Source organism: Colletotrichum truncatum (assembly GCF_014235925.2).
Source record: "Colletotrichum truncatum strain CMES1059 chromosome Unknown Contig_0001, whole genome shotgun sequence".
In the NCBI taxonomy this organism is placed as follows: domain Eukaryota; kingdom Fungi; phylum Ascomycota; class Sordariomycetes; order Glomerellales; family Glomerellaceae; genus Colletotrichum; species Colletotrichum truncatum.
In genome coordinates this window covers 998,775-1,016,284 of record NW_027222398.1, presented here as the reverse complement: position 1 = coordinate 1,016,284, position 17,510 = coordinate 998,775, and the positions used below count along the sequence as shown (strand labels likewise).

Here is a 17,510-nt window from a genome sequence, read left to right as displayed (position 1 = left end):
TCAATGGCAGTGATACTGAGTAAGATGTGAAGGTAAGGTTGTCATGACCAGTTTTCCGCGCCTGCTCCGATATTACAATGAAAACGATGCCAAGCAAGACGCTTTTTTCTTTGCTTTTAATATCCAAACACTCCCATCGCAGATTGGCCTTAACTTTTTCGAGCATTAGCTAATGTTAATCAAAGTTGAAATACGTACTGTTATTGCCAGTTGCAAAATGATCTTGAGATTGGCAACTATAATGGTGTTGGAGTTGTGGTGGGTAACGCCACAGGTAAGATGCCCCGCGTTCTGCGCAACAACCACCTGTGAATAGCTTCAACTAGTCAATAAAATCGTAAAGCAAATGCTTAATAGTTGTTACTGCGATATATCAGCAACTGTAGAACCATCTGTTTGGCAATTTGCAGATAAGCCCTAGTACTGTTGGCGCCCCAGTAGTTTAGTTAAAGGCTTCCATTTAAACATTGCTTTAGTGTCCGAAGTCTCTGGCTCAAGCACTGACTTCAAAAGGTGTCTCCGTCCAAAATGGTCAGAAAGGCTGAGGGGGACATAACGACCTTAGCCTGGTGCTATAGTGAAGTAACCTGTCTTGTCGAATAGCTGGCAGTGGCCTTTTTATGATTTTAGATTGGCCACATAGAACCAGGAAGCAACGGCACGAAAGTGCCGAGTATATTCCAACCGACCGGCTTCTACTGTTGTTAGTGGGTGTTGCGATAGTTGGAATACGGAGTCGTGTGGCACTTCCAGCCACACGCCCGCCAGGCTGAGAGGCCCAAGCCTCCTGTTACGACCCGACAGTTAACAGACCACTGACGACGACCCCGCAGGGGCTCAGCGGTTATAGGGACGGCCGTCAGCCGTTACGTCGTAACAACCCCCACGGAACGGAAGAACTAGGATACAGGTCACGTGACGATAAGCAGGACCGACGGTGCCAAGGGCGGTCCATGGCGATGGACCGACGTCCTGGGTGTCGGTCCCCCAGGATCAGGAAGTGTTCAGCATGGAACCAGACTTGTATATAGTTGGGACTCGAGTCCTCTCGAGTCCTACCTTTCCTAGTTCTTCAGCAATCAACTTTGTGATTACCCTAACCGGTACTTTCAGCTATACCTAAGTGACGACTACTCTACGACTCTTGTTGAGGCCTTGACTGATCACCAAGACCTTTGAAGATCTACGATCTATTCGACCAGGACCACGGAACGACTGTTACTACTCTCAATCCCTGGCTTACTGTTAACACAAACCCACTGTCAGTTAGCTGGCCGTAACACCTCCCAGACCTACGTGACAGGCCAAGGGGGAATATCCCTACCTTCTAGTTAACAACACTACTTTCAACTATCATAAACTATCGATTAAAACTAATTTACTATTATTTGTTATTTGACGAACGGAATTCCGTTTTACCCCTTGTAAAACCTATACTGATTAGTAGTAAACCTTATAGTTGCTATTAATTTAGTTAACTTTATAATTACTACTCTGCTACAGATAAACCGTAGATTAGCAAGGTTAATACTAGAAGAGACGACTTCTTGAACTAGATACCTAAGCCTAGGTAAAAGTAGGGATTTCGTACTAACGAGAGAAGAAGTAAGAGTAACTAGGATCTACGGAAACTAGCAGAAGAAAGCTTCTTTTCCTCGAATCTACTAGCAATCCGATTATTCGAGTAACCTAGGGACTGCTATGCTTACCCTAGGCGGGATAAGGTTAATCGTAGCTAATTATCGCTAGCAAGAGCGTTCCATCACGCGTTTTCAATTACTAGAAGAAGAGACCTACCAAATCGACGGTCTTCTAACCTTTTTACGCTATAAAGGCGAAGATTTACAAATCTTATAAAGGATAACAACTTCCCTAACTATAACTATCCCCTACGCGCGGTGCTAATTACGAGGCGCCTGCTAGTTTCTTAATAAATCCCTAGACAAGGTGCTAACCGCGAGGCGCCTACTATAAGAGACCTCCCTACTAGAAGAAGAACACGCCGAAAGGCAAGCGGAGACTACTAGCAGTAATCCGCCTATATAGCTATACGTATACGCCTCCGAGGCTACGGCTTAGGAGAAACGCACGTAGTTGTAGGCGTCATAAGGCTAACTGTCCGCTAGATTCTAAACTTCCTAACAGTGAGGAGCGAAGCCTGAAGCGAGAAAAGAGATTTACGAGAGAATCTACGAACATTAGCGAGAACGGCGCTGACGGAAACAAACGACGAACCGACGAAAATCACCGATTTCACAATTCTTTCCTCTTAGAATTAATTCAAGATTCTAAACAGAAGTAATCCTTTTATACTATTAGAATAAAGCGAAATTTACGAGAAGGATCGCTTGCAAGCAGCGTTACTACTAAAAGCTAATCAATAGTCCCTATCCTATAAAGAATCGAAAGTATAATCAATCTAGTAGTATAGGGTAACTAGGCAATCGACCTTATAAACGCTAGCCTATAGCAACTAGGTTCCTATATAGGTTTCCTACTTAAGACCTATAAGAAGAGGAATCTTATAAGCCTCGAGCTATAGAACGAAGTTTCTCCCGATTTCGCTAACTAGTTAGAAGAAGACTTCTAGAATATACCTCCCCTAATCCTATAATTCTTTAGAGACTATTTAATCGGTAACGGCGTCTACGTCGAAATAGATAGCAAGAAAATCTTGAAAAACATAGCATTAGCCTTCAAAAAGGAAGAATTCTACTACTAGTCACCCTAAGAACTCGAACAAGGCGTTAAGAGATATCGCAACCTAAAGGCTTTAATAAAAGACCCTGAATTCTACGAAGAGATCACGAGACCGGCAATAGTAGCTAACAGCATAGGAAGAAGAGTCGAACCAACCCTATAGCTACCTCCTCTACAAGAACAACAATAGTAGCAACTACCGTACCGACCGCTATATCCTACGGTCTCTCCGTTAACAGACTTCTAACTATACGAGTTAACAAACCGTATCGGAAAGCAATTAACAGAATTTGCGAAACTATACCCCGACGATATAAAATATAGCGGCGATATGTACGATGTACTTGAAAAGAAGATGCTAGTATTCGTAGATTACTATAGAATGCTAGGAATTCATACCTCCTAATACAATAGGGTACTTCCCCTAATACTAAAAGGAATAGCTAAAACCTACTTCTACGCCTCGATTAAAGTAATCAACCTATAGCCTAACTTCGAGACTATGATTAACTAATTAAAATCATACTTCGAGACTAGGGAAAGGCAATAAGCATACGTTACGTAGTAGAATATAACTACTCTTCCCTAAATCATTTGCAATAACCTTAGAAAGACTAAATCGGAGTATTTTGATATACTATATAACAAATTAAGCAAGATTCAGCCTGGTTTGCTATAATAGGATTATAACGACCGATCCCTTTATACCTAACTTCTATATGCTTATAGAGATATTCTAGAGTATGTAATAGCGTTATTTATACCGGCTAAGACGTACGAGGGACTTTATAGCTAATTAATCTCGTCGATCGAGACAGCTACCCGTCTTAACTAATAACAATTTAACATAGTAGCTAACCTACTAAAGTAGTACTAGACCGATAGAACTTTTAACGGTCGAGGGCGTTATTTACGATATAGTCGTTTATTACGAAGTCGATTATTACGAGGAAGAAGCCGTAACAGACCCCTATTACCGCTAACGCCTAAGAAGTGCTACGTATATAGAAAACCTAACTGCTAGTCAACTAAATATACTATAGAAGAAAGACGAAAAGCGTACGAGAAGTTTAAAACTACTTAATATGCTTAGGATACGTTACTTCTAGCATATAGCTAATTTCTTATCTAATACGAGGGTTTCGACGGGTTAGACTTATAACCTACCGCCGAAGACCCCTAGCAATACTACTACGTAACCGAATAAACTAGTAAAAGTAACGAAGAGGAAGAGACCGGCAGCGATAGTTAATTCCAAGTTACCGCCTATTTTACTATAATAGCAATTAATAGTAATAGGATCGCTACGATCCTAGCAGACTAGTTAACCTGCTATACTATTACGAAAGAAGACCTCTTCCGCAACTAACTAGAACCGAAAAAGCTACCTTCGCAATTTATACTCGAGGGATGCTACTCTGCTTAGAACTTCTAAGGGATTATGCCCGACTCGGGCGTAGCAGGATTCTTAACCGCTAGCTACTTATAATTCGTGGCTTTATAATAAATTTACGAAGGAATTACGTTAAATACTAAGGCAGCTAGCGGCGTTATAGTAAAATTCGGCGATAGGATACTACTAGAGTCTATAGGGACTACTAAAGTGCTAACGCCGTTTGGAAGCGTTAAATTTTACGTTATTAAGACTAATACTCCCTTCCTTATATGCTTAGGAGATATAGACCGATTGAAGGTCTATTTTAACAACGTTACGAATACCCTTATCTAAGGAAATAAGGTTATATTTATTATTCGTAAATAAGGCTACCTATAGTTATTACTTAATAAGGAGAAACTACTTGCCTAGAACTACCTTATAGACGCTAAATTGCGACGGGTTTACTATCGCTTTGGATACCTATCTATTTAACAATTATATGTTAGAAGTATAAGTATATTATACTTCTATTTTACTTATTTATCCTATTTAGTCTTATCTAAGACTTAGTAGGACTTACAAAAGTAACTAGCTAAGAATGGCTGCTTGCTAGTTTAAACATATGACATTCAGATCCCTATGGAATACTCTCTTTAACCTTATCTAAAAGTCTATTTAGTTAAAGAAGATTCTAGTCTGATTTATAAGCTGCTTTATAAGCTAGTTGACGTATATACTTACGTATACTAAACCTAGCTTATAGCTTCCTATATTAGCTATTATAGGCGACGTTATACTACTATATAACTAGCCTAATTCTCTCCCTTAGCTAGCTATTAGTTCCTCAACCAACTCAGCTTCAATATAAGCCTATACATTCTTTACTATTAAAGCCCTACTTCATAAGTACAAGTTCCCTTACTCTAATACCCTGTTATAAGGATATCGTACTATCTACGAGATTCCTACCTACCGTTCCAACAGCTACTTAGGAAGCCTTACGCCTCTGCTAGATAGATATATATTAAGGACCCCTAGACTAGCTAGTTACCGACGCTAGAATAAACTTCCGCTTAATAGAATTCCGAAACGCAGCGAGAAGAATAGTAATTAAAATCAAGGAAATTCTTATAAAATCTTATAATAGTATTAGGAAAGTTAAATAATATTATATACCTCTAAAGAAGGCGTACGAAATCATTAAAGTAAAAGACCTAACAATTACGCTAGAATTAGTACTTTAAATAGTAGTCAAAGTAGTTAACGATACTGCTAGCCTGAACGGAATAGTACTAATACTCTTAGTATTCGGCTTATACCTATGAATTACCGATAATTTGCTACTATCTCCTAAAGTTATAAGGTAGGCAAAAGCGATTAAGAAGGCGATAAGCGAAGTATGCGAACTTTACGTAAGGCGATAGGTAGTAGAAGCTATCGCTACCTGTAATAGCCTTGATATAAGGCTAATTATTAATTTACTACTACGGTCGTAAGTATAAGTATAGCGCAAAAAGAAGGGCTAGACTAGACCGTTTACTTTAGTAGCTATAAACGGCAAAACCTATACTATCGATACGCTACGTAGTCTAAAGACCTTCCGGTCTATTATAGTTAAACTATACTATGAAGATCCTAATTAATTACTTAATTCTATCGCCGTGCTAGAAGAAAAAGAACCTGAAGCTAAGATACCGTAGTAGGAAGTAGTATGCGACGAAATTATCGTCGCCGGCGGAAGTAGTAAACCGGACGAACTGCAAGAGGCACCGGAGCTATCGAGAAGACGCCCGGGCAGACCCCGGAAGAGACTATTACTAATCGCCTACTTTATAAAGGAATTTAACAATAACCCGGATTATTAATAAATATTCCTATCGATTAAGGAGTAAGTAGATAAAGAATTAGCAATTAAACTATAACGAGAAGGTATTATTACTATACTAGGCGAACCGTTCGAATAGTTAACTAAATAAGAGATTAATAGCCTTATCGCTAGAAGAGTATTTAAATTTACTTAGTTTAATAAGAGAAGGTATTAGAACGTACGAATCTTCCGATCTCGTATCGTTAATAAAGTCAAAGGTAAAACAACCGAACCCTACGAGAAATCGAGACTTATAATATAGGGTTACGCCGACGATAGCAAGAAGGCTATATTAACCTAATCGCTAACGATTTAGTAGGCGAGTTAATAGCTAATTCTATTAATTACCTTGTTACTCTTACGAGAAGGGAAATAACTATAGCTTCGAGATATTATATAAGCCTACGTTTAATCCTCTATAAGGCTTAATCGTACTATTCTCGCCTATCTACCGAAGCAAATTCAAGACTAGTACCTAAAAGGGATTATTATAAAGGTTGTAAAGCCTCTATACGGAATCGCAGAAGCTAGAACCTACTAGTAGGCAACGTATTATAAGCATTATAGAGAGAATCTCTAGATAGTTACTTCTTCGTACGATCTATGCTTATTAATCTTATCTACTAAAAATCTATACTTTAGCTATATTAGTATGCAAACCGACGATACCCTCGGTTTATTAGACAAGGCGTTCTTATAATTAGAAGACGAATAGTTAGAAAAAGCAGCTTTTATAGCAAAAGCAAAGAATATCCTTATAATTAACAAACCCTTCTAATTTAATAGAGGGATAATCGCGCTGTCAACCGATAATTCAATTAATTTAAGGTAAAAGGGATAAGCTAAGAAGTTACGATATATTAAGACTACTAAACCTAACCTAAAATAGCAATATATCGAACAACGCGCTAGAGGGGCGTATATCGCGTTAATTTGCTAACCCGAGGCCTGTTTCAATTTATCTACTACTGCCTAATACTAAGACCCCTCGCTAGAAGCGATAAAAGTACTAAATCAACGGATTTAATAGTAAATAGAATCGCCTAACCGAGGAATAACGTTTATCCTACTCGACCTTATAATAGCTAAGCTATTCGTTTTCGTTAATAGGTTATTTACTGATAACTATAACCTTTCTTCCTAATTAGGGTTTCTAATCATCCTAGCTAACGATACTTCTTCTAATAGTAATAATAGAGAATTTACAATTTACGGTAACCTTATTTATTATAGCTCTACGAAGAGTAAACAAGTTACCCATAGCATATTAACGTTAGAGATCTATAAGATAGTCGCTAGCATCGATATAGCCTACGCTTTTGCTATAACCTTAGCGATAATTACTAACTATCTTAACTTACTAACGATTTAGATAGTTGTCTATACTAATTCTTATTCGCTATACGAGTATCTCGTAAAGCTAGGCACTACTAAAGAAAAGCGACTTATAATCGATATCATAGCGTTAAGACAATCGTATAAAAGACGAGAACTATAAAAAATTCGTTAGATTAACGGCGAAGACAACCTTGCTAATACCCTCACGAAAAGCAAACCAAATCAAGCCCTCGAGAGATTCGTTAATAGCAACATAATAACGATATGTATAGAGGGATAGGTAACAAGACCGTAACTACGGGAGAAAGTAGGGATAGGAGGCCGAATTGACGAGGAGACGGAACTATATAGGGACAACGTATTCCAACCGCTTCAACACTATAAAAAGAGAGTTTCCAGTGTTGCGATAGTTGGAATACGGAGTCGTGTGGCACTTCCAGCCACACGCCCGCCAGGCTGAGAGGCCCAAGCCTCCCAGACCCACGTGACAGGCCAAGGGGGAATATCCCCACCTTCTAGTCAACAACACCACTTTCAACTATCATGAACCATCGATTAGAACCAATTTACTGTTATTTGTTATTTGACGAACGGAATTCCGTTTCACCCCCTGTGAAACCTACAGTGGGAAAGTCAATATAGCTGCGGCTCGGAACTACCCTCTCAGGATCAAGTCTCTGACATTACAGGGAAGAGGCCCAATTATGTCAGTTTCGATGGGAAAACAGTCCTGCGAAACGGTCTTGAGTTGCGCAAAATTGATCGCAAGGCAATAAACAACAACATGACCCAATGGCTGGATCATACTATTGCTTGCAACTGCACCTTCGACAAAAATCACTGCCTCATCCCAGAAACTATGTTTTTTTCTTTTTCCTATTCACAGTCTCACCATTTCGTGCATAAAATATTTGTTGCATCAATGACCAAGAGACTCCCCGATGGTTTATCACTAGAAAGGCGACAAGCGACAATCTCGTTGCTTCTGTAAGTTCCGGTTTGTTACATTTACATAGTAATTACTTAGCGTGGACTGGGGCTACTTTCCCCTCCACTATGAGAAATAATTGTCCACCACTGGATGGTTTCATGACAATAACCTGGTACAACCTTCCCCCACTGTATTGGACATATTTGTACACCGTTAGGCTGTTTCATGGCTATGACCTGTATAGTGGAAATGGTGAGGTGGATGTGAACAATGAACCAGGCCGGCCATTCTCCCCTGCGAGGATTTTCAGTCACCCGTATAGGGGTGATTTCCAGTCCTTAAGTCAATATCCGCAATCTGCTATTTTGTATAAAGACCATGAATCTGCCAAGAGGTACGATGCCTCTTTCGTTCAAACTGTTCCATTTCCAAACTATCCGTCGATACATTCTTTTCTCAACTTTCGGACTTTAATTATTCCCCTTTGCTCCAGAACCCTGCCATTTTCGTTTTCGCCCCTTCAAGATGCGTGCCTTCGCTGCTACTGCGCTTGCTATTGCCGGCGCCAACATCGTCAATGCTCAAGACAAGGTCAGCTTTGGCCCAGCCTTCTCTCTTGGCCCGACCAAGAGCTGGATCCGAGAGGCCATCACCACTATTGTTCTGCCCCCTGCTCCTAGCCCCCAGATGGACCGTCTAGCGTTGTGGCCCGGTATGGGTACAAGCGGCGGCGACCTGATTCAGGCTCTTGCAGTCTCTTTCAGCGATCCTAGCGCGTAGGTAGCAAGCACATTTATCTCACATTGAAAATCTAGCTGACAATTCTTCTTAAGGAACTGTGGCGCCAAGGCCGGTCAGTGGTGCACCTGGGCCAGTACCCTCAAAGGTAAATTCTCAATGCAACTTTTGTATGTTTGCAAAGCTGTCTTTCTAACACATGGGTGTAGGCGAGCAGCTTGGAGGAAAGCAAGTTCCTGCTTCAGCGGGCGATAAGGTTACTATGCATTGTACGGCATATATCATATCATCATGATCACTTCCATAGTCGCATGCTGACAAGATGATGACAGACAAGTACAATGACAGTACCGGCAATTATGACCAGACCGTATCCCTTAATGGCCAGGTCATCTCGACCCTGTCAACTAGTTCGTGCCCTTGCTTCCATAACAAAGAACTGATGTACGTGGAACATAGCTAACAAGTCTCAGATGATGGACATGCTCAGGGTTGGGGTACCGCAGTCGAGTGCCAAGATGACGCCTGCAAAGGCACCGTTATTGGTCACAGTAAGTTCTTTGCACCCGGAAACCCTGAATGTAACATAGATATTTATTTTTGGTCTCACAGAGTACACTGATACCACAATTATTCTCGATGCTGCCGACAATTCTTTCATCGAAACTCTCGGTCTCAACGAAGTGGACTCCACAGGTCTCACCACCGCTGATAACGGCAAAACCTGGACGGTCAAGACCATCAACATCCATACCCATACTTTCAACTAAATGGTAATGCGTAATTCGTTTTTACGTGAGTACTTTGTGATGGGATTATCTCATAGTTAAAAAACGGCAACCTGTACGTACAGAGGCTTGTGGACCATGCCTCAATAGAATTTGTACGAGAGGTTTCCTGCTACGCTGAGTATACACAGGCTCTGGATTGATTGTATAAATTGATAAAGACTATAAAAGCAGGAAGTAATACTTGAATATCACCCAGATTTTGATTTGTCATGCCTGCCCCGGAATATTTTCTCATATTGAGAAAGGTCGCAGTTCTGAATATCCTCCTTTAAGACCCATTTACCAACCGCGTTCAACCTCAAGGACCGAGAATACTCCCAGAAGATAGTTCAGTAAGCTTATACCAAACCAATTCGTTGGCCAAATCCTGAAAATAAATGAATCTTCGGATACGCCCTGCTGGACTTGGCCCACAAAAGATCGAAATTTGTCTTTATAAGCTTCGAAAGCCTTGGTAAGATTACTTCGGTCGACATCTTGCCCACAATGCCTGGTATCTCGCCTGCCAAAACGTACGCACCGACAATAGCAGATGTACCCATGCCAGTCATCGGCGAAGGACAGTACGCTGCATCTCCAACGAGACTGACACTGCCTTTAAACCACGTGTCTATCTTGACAAAGCCGATACGCTCACAGTAGAAATCACTCGAATCCCATCATGCCCCGGATGGTGACTTTTGTCTGCCAACCAGCGTCCTGAAAGACTCTAGCCATTACATTCTCCATAGCTTGGCCGTCAATTCTTTAAGTCACTTGTTGGATTATATGAGTGACGAGAATACAAATGTCTACCTAGGTAGTCAGTGACGTTTTACTCCGAATTTTGGGGATGGAGTTTGAAATCAGATTTCTTTTTCATGCCGTAAAAAAAAGCTTGAGAGAGAATAAGAAGCAGAGTCTTTTGTTTCTAAAGGGAAATCTATTGGACAGGAAGAAGTCCGAATTCCAGTCTGCATCGAAACGCTCATCTGCAAACTCAAGACAGTTTGATAAAAAGACTGCATTATCTCCCCACGGAGACTTTACATTATTAACCTGGATCTGAAGGATTGATTGGCAGAAATCTAGGGTCCCATCAAGACGCTGAATCTCTACCACAGCAACGTCCTCGATACTGATCATACTCGTGTGACCTGCTCAAGCCCCGAGCTAGCCTTTGCCCGGAATATTTACAACTACACCACTTCACAACTAAGACAGAAAGCTGGCCCATTAAATCAAGGTGGAGATGGCTCAAAAACGTCCTCCAGCACATCAATGACGCCGCTCATCCAACTGTCCCAAGATTCAGGGTCTTCCTCGTCCTTGAAAAACTTTAGCCATCTCAACAGTATACGATACGACCCTTTCTTCAACCCCAATCCTTTGGAAGCTGAGATGTCAAATATGCTGTAAGACCAACTGGCCTGATAGTTGGTTCGCGGAAGCCACCCTTCCATGATCTCGATTGTGCCGAGGATGGGAACGCCTGCCACAGTACCGTTCTCCACCATTTTCGTCTCGGTAAGGTTGTGCAGTTTCACGCTCGGGTCAAACCCGTACCAGTTTGGTGTGAAGTTGGTGCTTGCGCGGACGATATCGAGACGGTACTTGCGTACTGGTTGAAGCGACGTGAAGTAGGCCACGGGATAATCGGGATACTGGAACTTGAAGGATCGGTAGTTACCAATATCAGCCTTATCGTTATTACCGAAGACTTGGGGGCCAGAAAGAGGGTCGCGCTTGGGAGTTAGGGCGTTGATTCTCTGCTCCTCGGTGATAGGTTTCAGCCCAATCACAGGTGTGCTGCTGTAATTGTAGGCGGGTCCCATGTATGGAATGGTGAAGCTCTCATTGATGGAGGATTTGACATCGATAAATCCAGAAAAGATGGGAACAGCATTGGCGTCCACATTTGTAGGGGGGCTAACTTGGAAAGTGATATTCTGCGAACCTCCCGGTTGTATCGTAACTCGCTCTCCCTCGGTAAAGGTAACTTTGGCTGAAAAGGGTTGAACGATAAAACCAACCTCGGCAGATCTGCCACCTTCTGCGAAAGAAACCGCACCGCTGGCGGGGACATTGGTGAGAGTATAGGTCACAGCACTGTCCGAAGGGTTGTCAATAGAGAAGGTGATTGCTTCAGCGTCCAATACTTTGAACTCTCCAGGTTGAATGACAGATTTGGAGAAAATGGCGTCGTAGGCTTGAACTAAACCAGCTCCCTGCTGAATGGTAGGTGAAATTATGTCGAAGTTAGCCATGCTCATTTGAGTAGCTGTTGTTTGCATGAGACTGAAAATCTCTTCCACTGTGTAAGAAGGATATTGGGACTTTATCAGAGCATAAACACCAGATATGTAAGGTGTTGCCATTGATGTCCCACTGATAATCCCAAAGCCGCCGCTCTTTTCCATGAGTGGGAAAGTAGCCAAGATCATGCCACCAGGAGCTGAAATATCAGGTTTGAAGGCAAAATCTGCGTTAGGACCTGTATGATGGGCAATCCTGTTAACGTGGGTGCGCATACGGGGTTCAGAAGAAGCTAGTCTTACCAATACTGCTAAAGTTGTTAGGGGAGCCTCCACCAGGCTGGTCCCCCAGAAGAGGTGTCTGAGACTGAACGAGTAATCTATAGGAACTAATACTCTTGTCGACTTTTGACAAGGTCTCATCAATGGTGCTACCCATGGGGAATACAGATCCATCAGCGGTTAGGGAAGGAGTCGGAACAGCATGGCCCCTGATGAAAACATCTTCGACAGTGCGATCCACGTAGGTGATAACCCGGGTGTAATTCGCAGCAGAGGCATGGCTCTGGACTTGGGTTGGTGAACATGAGTAGCCCCTTTTGACGGCGAGAATGTACTTGGAAATAGGCTCGGATAGGCTACTGGCAGGAGGATAATCGGAGGCCGAGCAGCCAAAATTGTAGCTGGTAGTATTCCCACCAGCCCATGCGACTGGATATTCTCCTTCGTGGAAAGGGTAGAGAGCACCGTAACGGAACTCAGCACCGTTGGAGTCGCGGATCGGATAGGTTGGGAACTTGGAGTTCTCTACCGAAGCAACGCCAAGGGCATCATCCGATCCGCCGGGCAGATTGATGGAAAACATTCCAAGGGTTCCGGAGTTTCCAGCAGCAGCAATAACAGCGACACCCTTTGCCTTCAAGGCAGCAGCTACTCCCGGGAGTGGTGAACGAGGATAGCCGGACCACATGCCATACTCTCCAATCGAGATGCTAACTACGTCTGCGCCTTCTTCAACCGACATCTGCATGGCGGCCATAATGGCGTCGTCCGACGCAAATCCGGAACAGCCGAACACACGGTACATACCTAGGGTTGCCCGAGGAGCAACTCCAATTAGCCCCGGAAACAACGAGGAGTTTGAAGACACATCCATGCCAATTATGCCGGCGACGTGCGTGCCGTGAAAGCCGTCGTAACAGCCAGGCCTCGGGTCAGAGCTTGGGTTAAGGATGAACCCAGAATCTCCACCATAATCATCCCCAACGAAATCATACCCAAACTCGACTTTGCAACCTTTGCCGAAACATCCACCCAAAGCCGGGTGCTTCCAGTCGATACCGGTGTCAATGATAGAAATACGCATGCCTTCACCCAAGATACCCTTGGCATGAACGCGGTCCACGCCCGTCATAGCATGTGGGTTGTTCCAGTCAACCTCTGATCTGGGTGAGAGGATGGATCCCGTTTGAGGTTTCCTCCCGTCGAAATTGCGATTTTTAGGTTGGAGTTCCGTGGATGGGACATCATTCTCGAAGGGTCGTTGGGGATGCGCAAGTTGTTCCACCGGTATGACATCCTTGACACCTGGGAGAGATCGCAGCTTCTCGGCGTCGTTATCGTCGGTGAGGAAGACCGATACTCCGTAGAATAAGCTTTTGTCGTTAAACTTGAATCGTACCTGCATTGATATGGAAACCTCGGCTGCTTGCTTTGAGAGGGTTTCGGGGCTGACACCAGACTTATCTCCTTCGACATCTTTTAAGAGTTCCACGAAGTAGGCCTTCGGTATTACTTGAGAGGTTACCAAAGTCAAGCAGTATGCCACTGCAATGGCGAAAGGTGTGAAAAGACGCATTACCCGAGTGTCTCTTCAGTAGAGGTTCCAGATCAATTCACAGTTTCTTTGGTTAGCTGTATCAAGGTGAAGCCTGTTAACTCCCACTTCTATGGCTCAACTCACCAGAACTCATAATCTGGGCTAAAGAAACCTGAATGATCTTCGTCCCCAAATAAGGGAGAGCCATTTGTGGGCCCATCTAGAAAGGCGGGGAACATCTCGTATCGGGAGATTCGCAACCCTTGCAGTCATATGCATACCCTGCTACAACCTCAGTAACTACTGGTCACTAACCAAATAGTGGATATAGCAGTGAGCATCAGTGCTACACAGTCTTGGTATTAATCTGTAGTTCAGTCAAAATAGACCTAGTGTCTTGTTTAATTTTCTCCGTAGATGCCGGAGGCAACTACATCGTGAAAGGAGTGTACAGATACAGTTCGCTGTATCGTTCATACTGAGGCTCAGAACAGGCAATTCTACCAGGTATGGAACTCTCATGTGAGATTTTTTCTTCGTTCAAACGTCTAGCACATCGTTAGTATGGCAAGGTCAACAAATAATCAAACACATACTACAGTTGCCTACACGTTCATAACCGAAGAATATATCAATTACAGGCAGTTCAACCTTCAGCCCAAGGGTTTAGATAAACTTCTTCCAGTGTAGCAATTGCTGAATTTCTAGTGACATGTGTTCCTTTCCCCCGAGGTGTACCAGGAGACAAATCCATCACGTTTCTCGATGTACAGGTCTTTGAAAGCCAAGTTTCGACGACGGCATGGAGCGGTAGCCGTTCCATATTGCTTACAGACCCGTCACTGTGGTCGACTTGCTTAGTATCAAAGTTTCTGCGCGTCTCTTCCCCTCTGTTATCAGATTGCTCTTCACATTGGTGGAACGTCTTTGCGGCTGATTCAGCAGCTATCGCATCCATCTGGCATGTCTCTGTCTGTTGGTAACCCGGATCCTCGTAGATACCACTGTCCACTTTTTGCAATGCTTGAGCTTCTGTGTCTGAAGACATAAAACTTGGGGAAGATTCAGGCTGGTTTGATGACATCACAGAGGCGGAATCCAAGCCCAGATCTTCATGTTCATAGTACGGGCACATATGCTCCATTCCCTCCCACATACTTTCAAAGTCGGTCCGCGAGTAACCCCGTCTGCAATACGAGGCATGCCGAGGGTGGTCTTGCAAAAACGCCTCCATTTCTGAATGATAACCACTGTACGCCAGTGCAAAATCCCACATGTCGCGTGCATAGCTACCTCTTCGGCGGTTTCGCACCGCAGTGTCCCAAATAGACCAACCGCCATCATCTCGAGAAGATATATCTGCACCGCTTTCGATAAGATACACCAGTGATCGTTGGTCGTTTTCAATGGAACCTCCGACAAGTCGTATGTGAGACACCAGATATTGTAAACTAGTACACCCACGGTCGTCTCGCGCATCAACTGTTGCACCGTGATCGATCAGAGTACGCATCGCGTCAAATTCTGAGTTCAAACAGCACTCATGTAGCATACTGCCACCTGTTTTTCTTACTTCGTTGATGTCGATGAAATCGCCTCTTAACTTAATCAAGAGGCCGAAGTAACTCATTACCGACTGACCGAGAAAGATTAGAGAATTTTCAGCTTCAACCATGCCAAACCGTTATTCAAGTAAAAGAGAGACGTACTCTACTGAATAAGATTGATCTCCATAGCGGACGGTTTCTCCTGAAAACTCCCTTCGATAAATGCGCCTCGATGGTTGGGTCTGCACCAGCCATGAGCAAATGCTCAAAGATGTAGCATGACGATGACCTAGTGGTGAGAAACAATGGCGTCCTGGATGTTCAGATTGTAAGAGCGCTTTGCAAGATATTTTCTAACTGGGGCCTTCAGCGACTTACGCTTGCGCCCTCGTGACCAAGTTCAAATCTGCTATATGGTCGCAATAGGCCACATCATCAACGTCCGCGCCATGTTGAACTAGAAAGCGACATATTTCAGAATTCTCAAAAGCATACTGCTGAGCCAATATATCAGTAACTTGGCACACAGATGTAGTATGCTGGGTCACTTGCATGCAACAAAGAGGCCCCCTTTTCGTCCCGGTCTTGCAATGAAGCCTCTCCTGATGCGAGTAGACGTAGAAACTCGCTCATCTCTCCTGACCTGACGCACTGAAAGACTCTGGAGTTTCCGGGTCTCATACGACTAACAGAAATAGTCGGTAGGAGCGAATGAAAACCGTGCGTCGTTTGAAATTGCTGGACCGATATTTTGATGACATACCGCCGGTTACAGTATCTCGACTTGAATGATACGCTTGCAGCGTTTTCTTGTCGCAGTCTCTCGCCACTCTCGGCCACACAGGTTCGCCATCGCGTTCGTGTCAGAATCGTCCATCGTCCGTGGTGGCTTTTGTATCCGTGTGACATTTGCACTATTCGGCTAACTTTTCCGCCGGCCATCATGAACATGCGCTGGTCTAACCATAATGAGAAAACGTTGGGTTCTGGGGTTTGAACATGATTTTTTTTACCTTTGTTAAATTTATTCAGAAACAGCTGTGTGGTAAATCCCAAAATCCCACGCACCCTCCGTATGTCCCTTGAAAGTCCTTTTGTATCCAAAACAGACTGAGTTGCATATCCTTGGAAATCACCATCTTTCTCCAAAATTTCTACAGAATCGAGATCCTTCACCATGGTTTCCAAATTATCTATCATGTCTTGTGCTTCCTCAAGCTCAACGATGCGACCATTTTCACCAGCGAGAGCGCACAATCTCCCGATGGCAAGCAAAACAGCGGAGCTTTCCTCGTTATCGGATTCCACGTCTTCGGTGCCTGTATTAGAGAGACAATTGGAATCCAGCCTCTGGCAGCTTGGGGATGTCTTAGCCTGTAGCTGAAACTTTGCGATCTCCCCCTCAAGCTTTATTAGTCTCTCGAGAACGTCAGCAAGCTGTTCTGAAGACAATAAATACATTTCCGTAGCTTTAGAATCTAGCAAATCGATAGTTTCCTGGAGTTTCTGGGTCTGGGAGGCAGCACGAAAAAGCTCCCGGTCTATGGATTTTGTATGCTTCCCACAGTCGGTATTTAGTGGAGATATGCTGTTGAAGTTTTCTTGTGTAAGCCGCCTGAGACACGCAAGTTAGCACGGAACATACCAATACCTCCTTGTAGCTCACAGATGAATCACGCTGATCTCCAAAGTGAGTGCATTAAGGTAGCCCGACATTACACTCAACATGTGCGCGACATCCTTTTCATTTATGGCTACTTTGAGCCTCTTCCACAAAATGCCATGCATCCTATCCCGCGGCTGAATAGAGAGTCTCCCAATTTTCGTTTCGAACCTCGAAACATCTTCGTTGCATTGACGAATAAGATGCACTAGGGATTGACTGGAACATGTGCTCCCATGTGAACCCCCCAGAGAAGAGGTATGCTCGTACGCCGCGCGGAGACTTGCAAGAACTCTTCCGAGATCTCGCAGCTTTTCGGGGCCATCCTTGATACTTGAAACGAATTGGCAGGATGTCTTTATGGACGCCAGTCCGAAGCCGATAAAGGCAACTAGACTTGCGCCGACTTCCATGGCTCTGCCAAAACACAGTAAGGTGACGCTGCAATGGGAGAAGAGTCAAAAAAGTAAGACTGCGGGGATGACGAGACTATAAATGAATGCG

General features: G+C 43.5%; 4 protein-coding genes across 4 annotated transcripts; 1 reads left to right on the top strand and 3 right to left on the bottom strand.

Annotated features, from left to right (window-relative positions):
* Positions 1–8,739: 8,739 nt before the first annotated feature.
* CTRU02_200240 (uncharacterized protein) lies at positions 8,740–9,722 on the top strand (the record flags this gene model as incomplete). The annotated part of the gene is made up of 6 exons (XM_036723361.1): positions 8,740–8,990; positions 9,048–9,100; positions 9,162–9,221; positions 9,285–9,362; positions 9,426–9,503; positions 9,565–9,722. 6 exons carry the CDS (start codon positions 8,740–8,742, stop codon positions 9,720–9,722), a joined length of 678 nt encoding a protein of 225 aa, XP_036585150.1.
* Positions 9,723–10,963: 1,241 nt separating this feature from the next.
* On the bottom strand, positions 10,964–13,835 carry CTRU02_200239 (subtilisin-like protease; the record flags this gene model as incomplete). Its single annotated transcript, XM_036723360.1, has 2 exons — positions 10,964–12,216; positions 12,281–13,835. The coding sequence occupies 2 exons, from the start codon at positions 13,833–13,835 to the stop codon at positions 10,964–10,966; spliced, it is 2,808 nt and encodes a 935-aa protein (XP_036585149.1).
* A 607-nt stretch (positions 13,836–14,442) lies between these two features.
* CTRU02_200238 (ankyrin repeat protein) lies at positions 14,443–15,897 on the bottom strand (the record flags this gene model as incomplete). The annotated part of the gene is made up of 4 exons (XM_036723359.1): positions 14,443–14,573; positions 14,739–15,432; positions 15,506–15,656; positions 15,722–15,897. 4 exons carry the CDS (start codon positions 15,895–15,897, stop codon positions 14,443–14,445), a joined length of 1,152 nt encoding a protein of 383 aa, XP_036585148.1.
* Positions 15,898–17,005: 1,108 nt separating this feature from the next.
* Positions 17,006–17,419, bottom strand: CTRU02_200237 (uncharacterized protein; the record flags this gene model as incomplete). The annotated part of the gene is made up of 1 exon (XM_036723358.1): positions 17,006–17,419. One exon carries the CDS (start codon positions 17,417–17,419, stop codon positions 17,006–17,008), a length of 414 nt encoding a protein of 137 aa, XP_036585147.1.
* Positions 17,420–17,510: the final 91 nt, after the last annotated feature.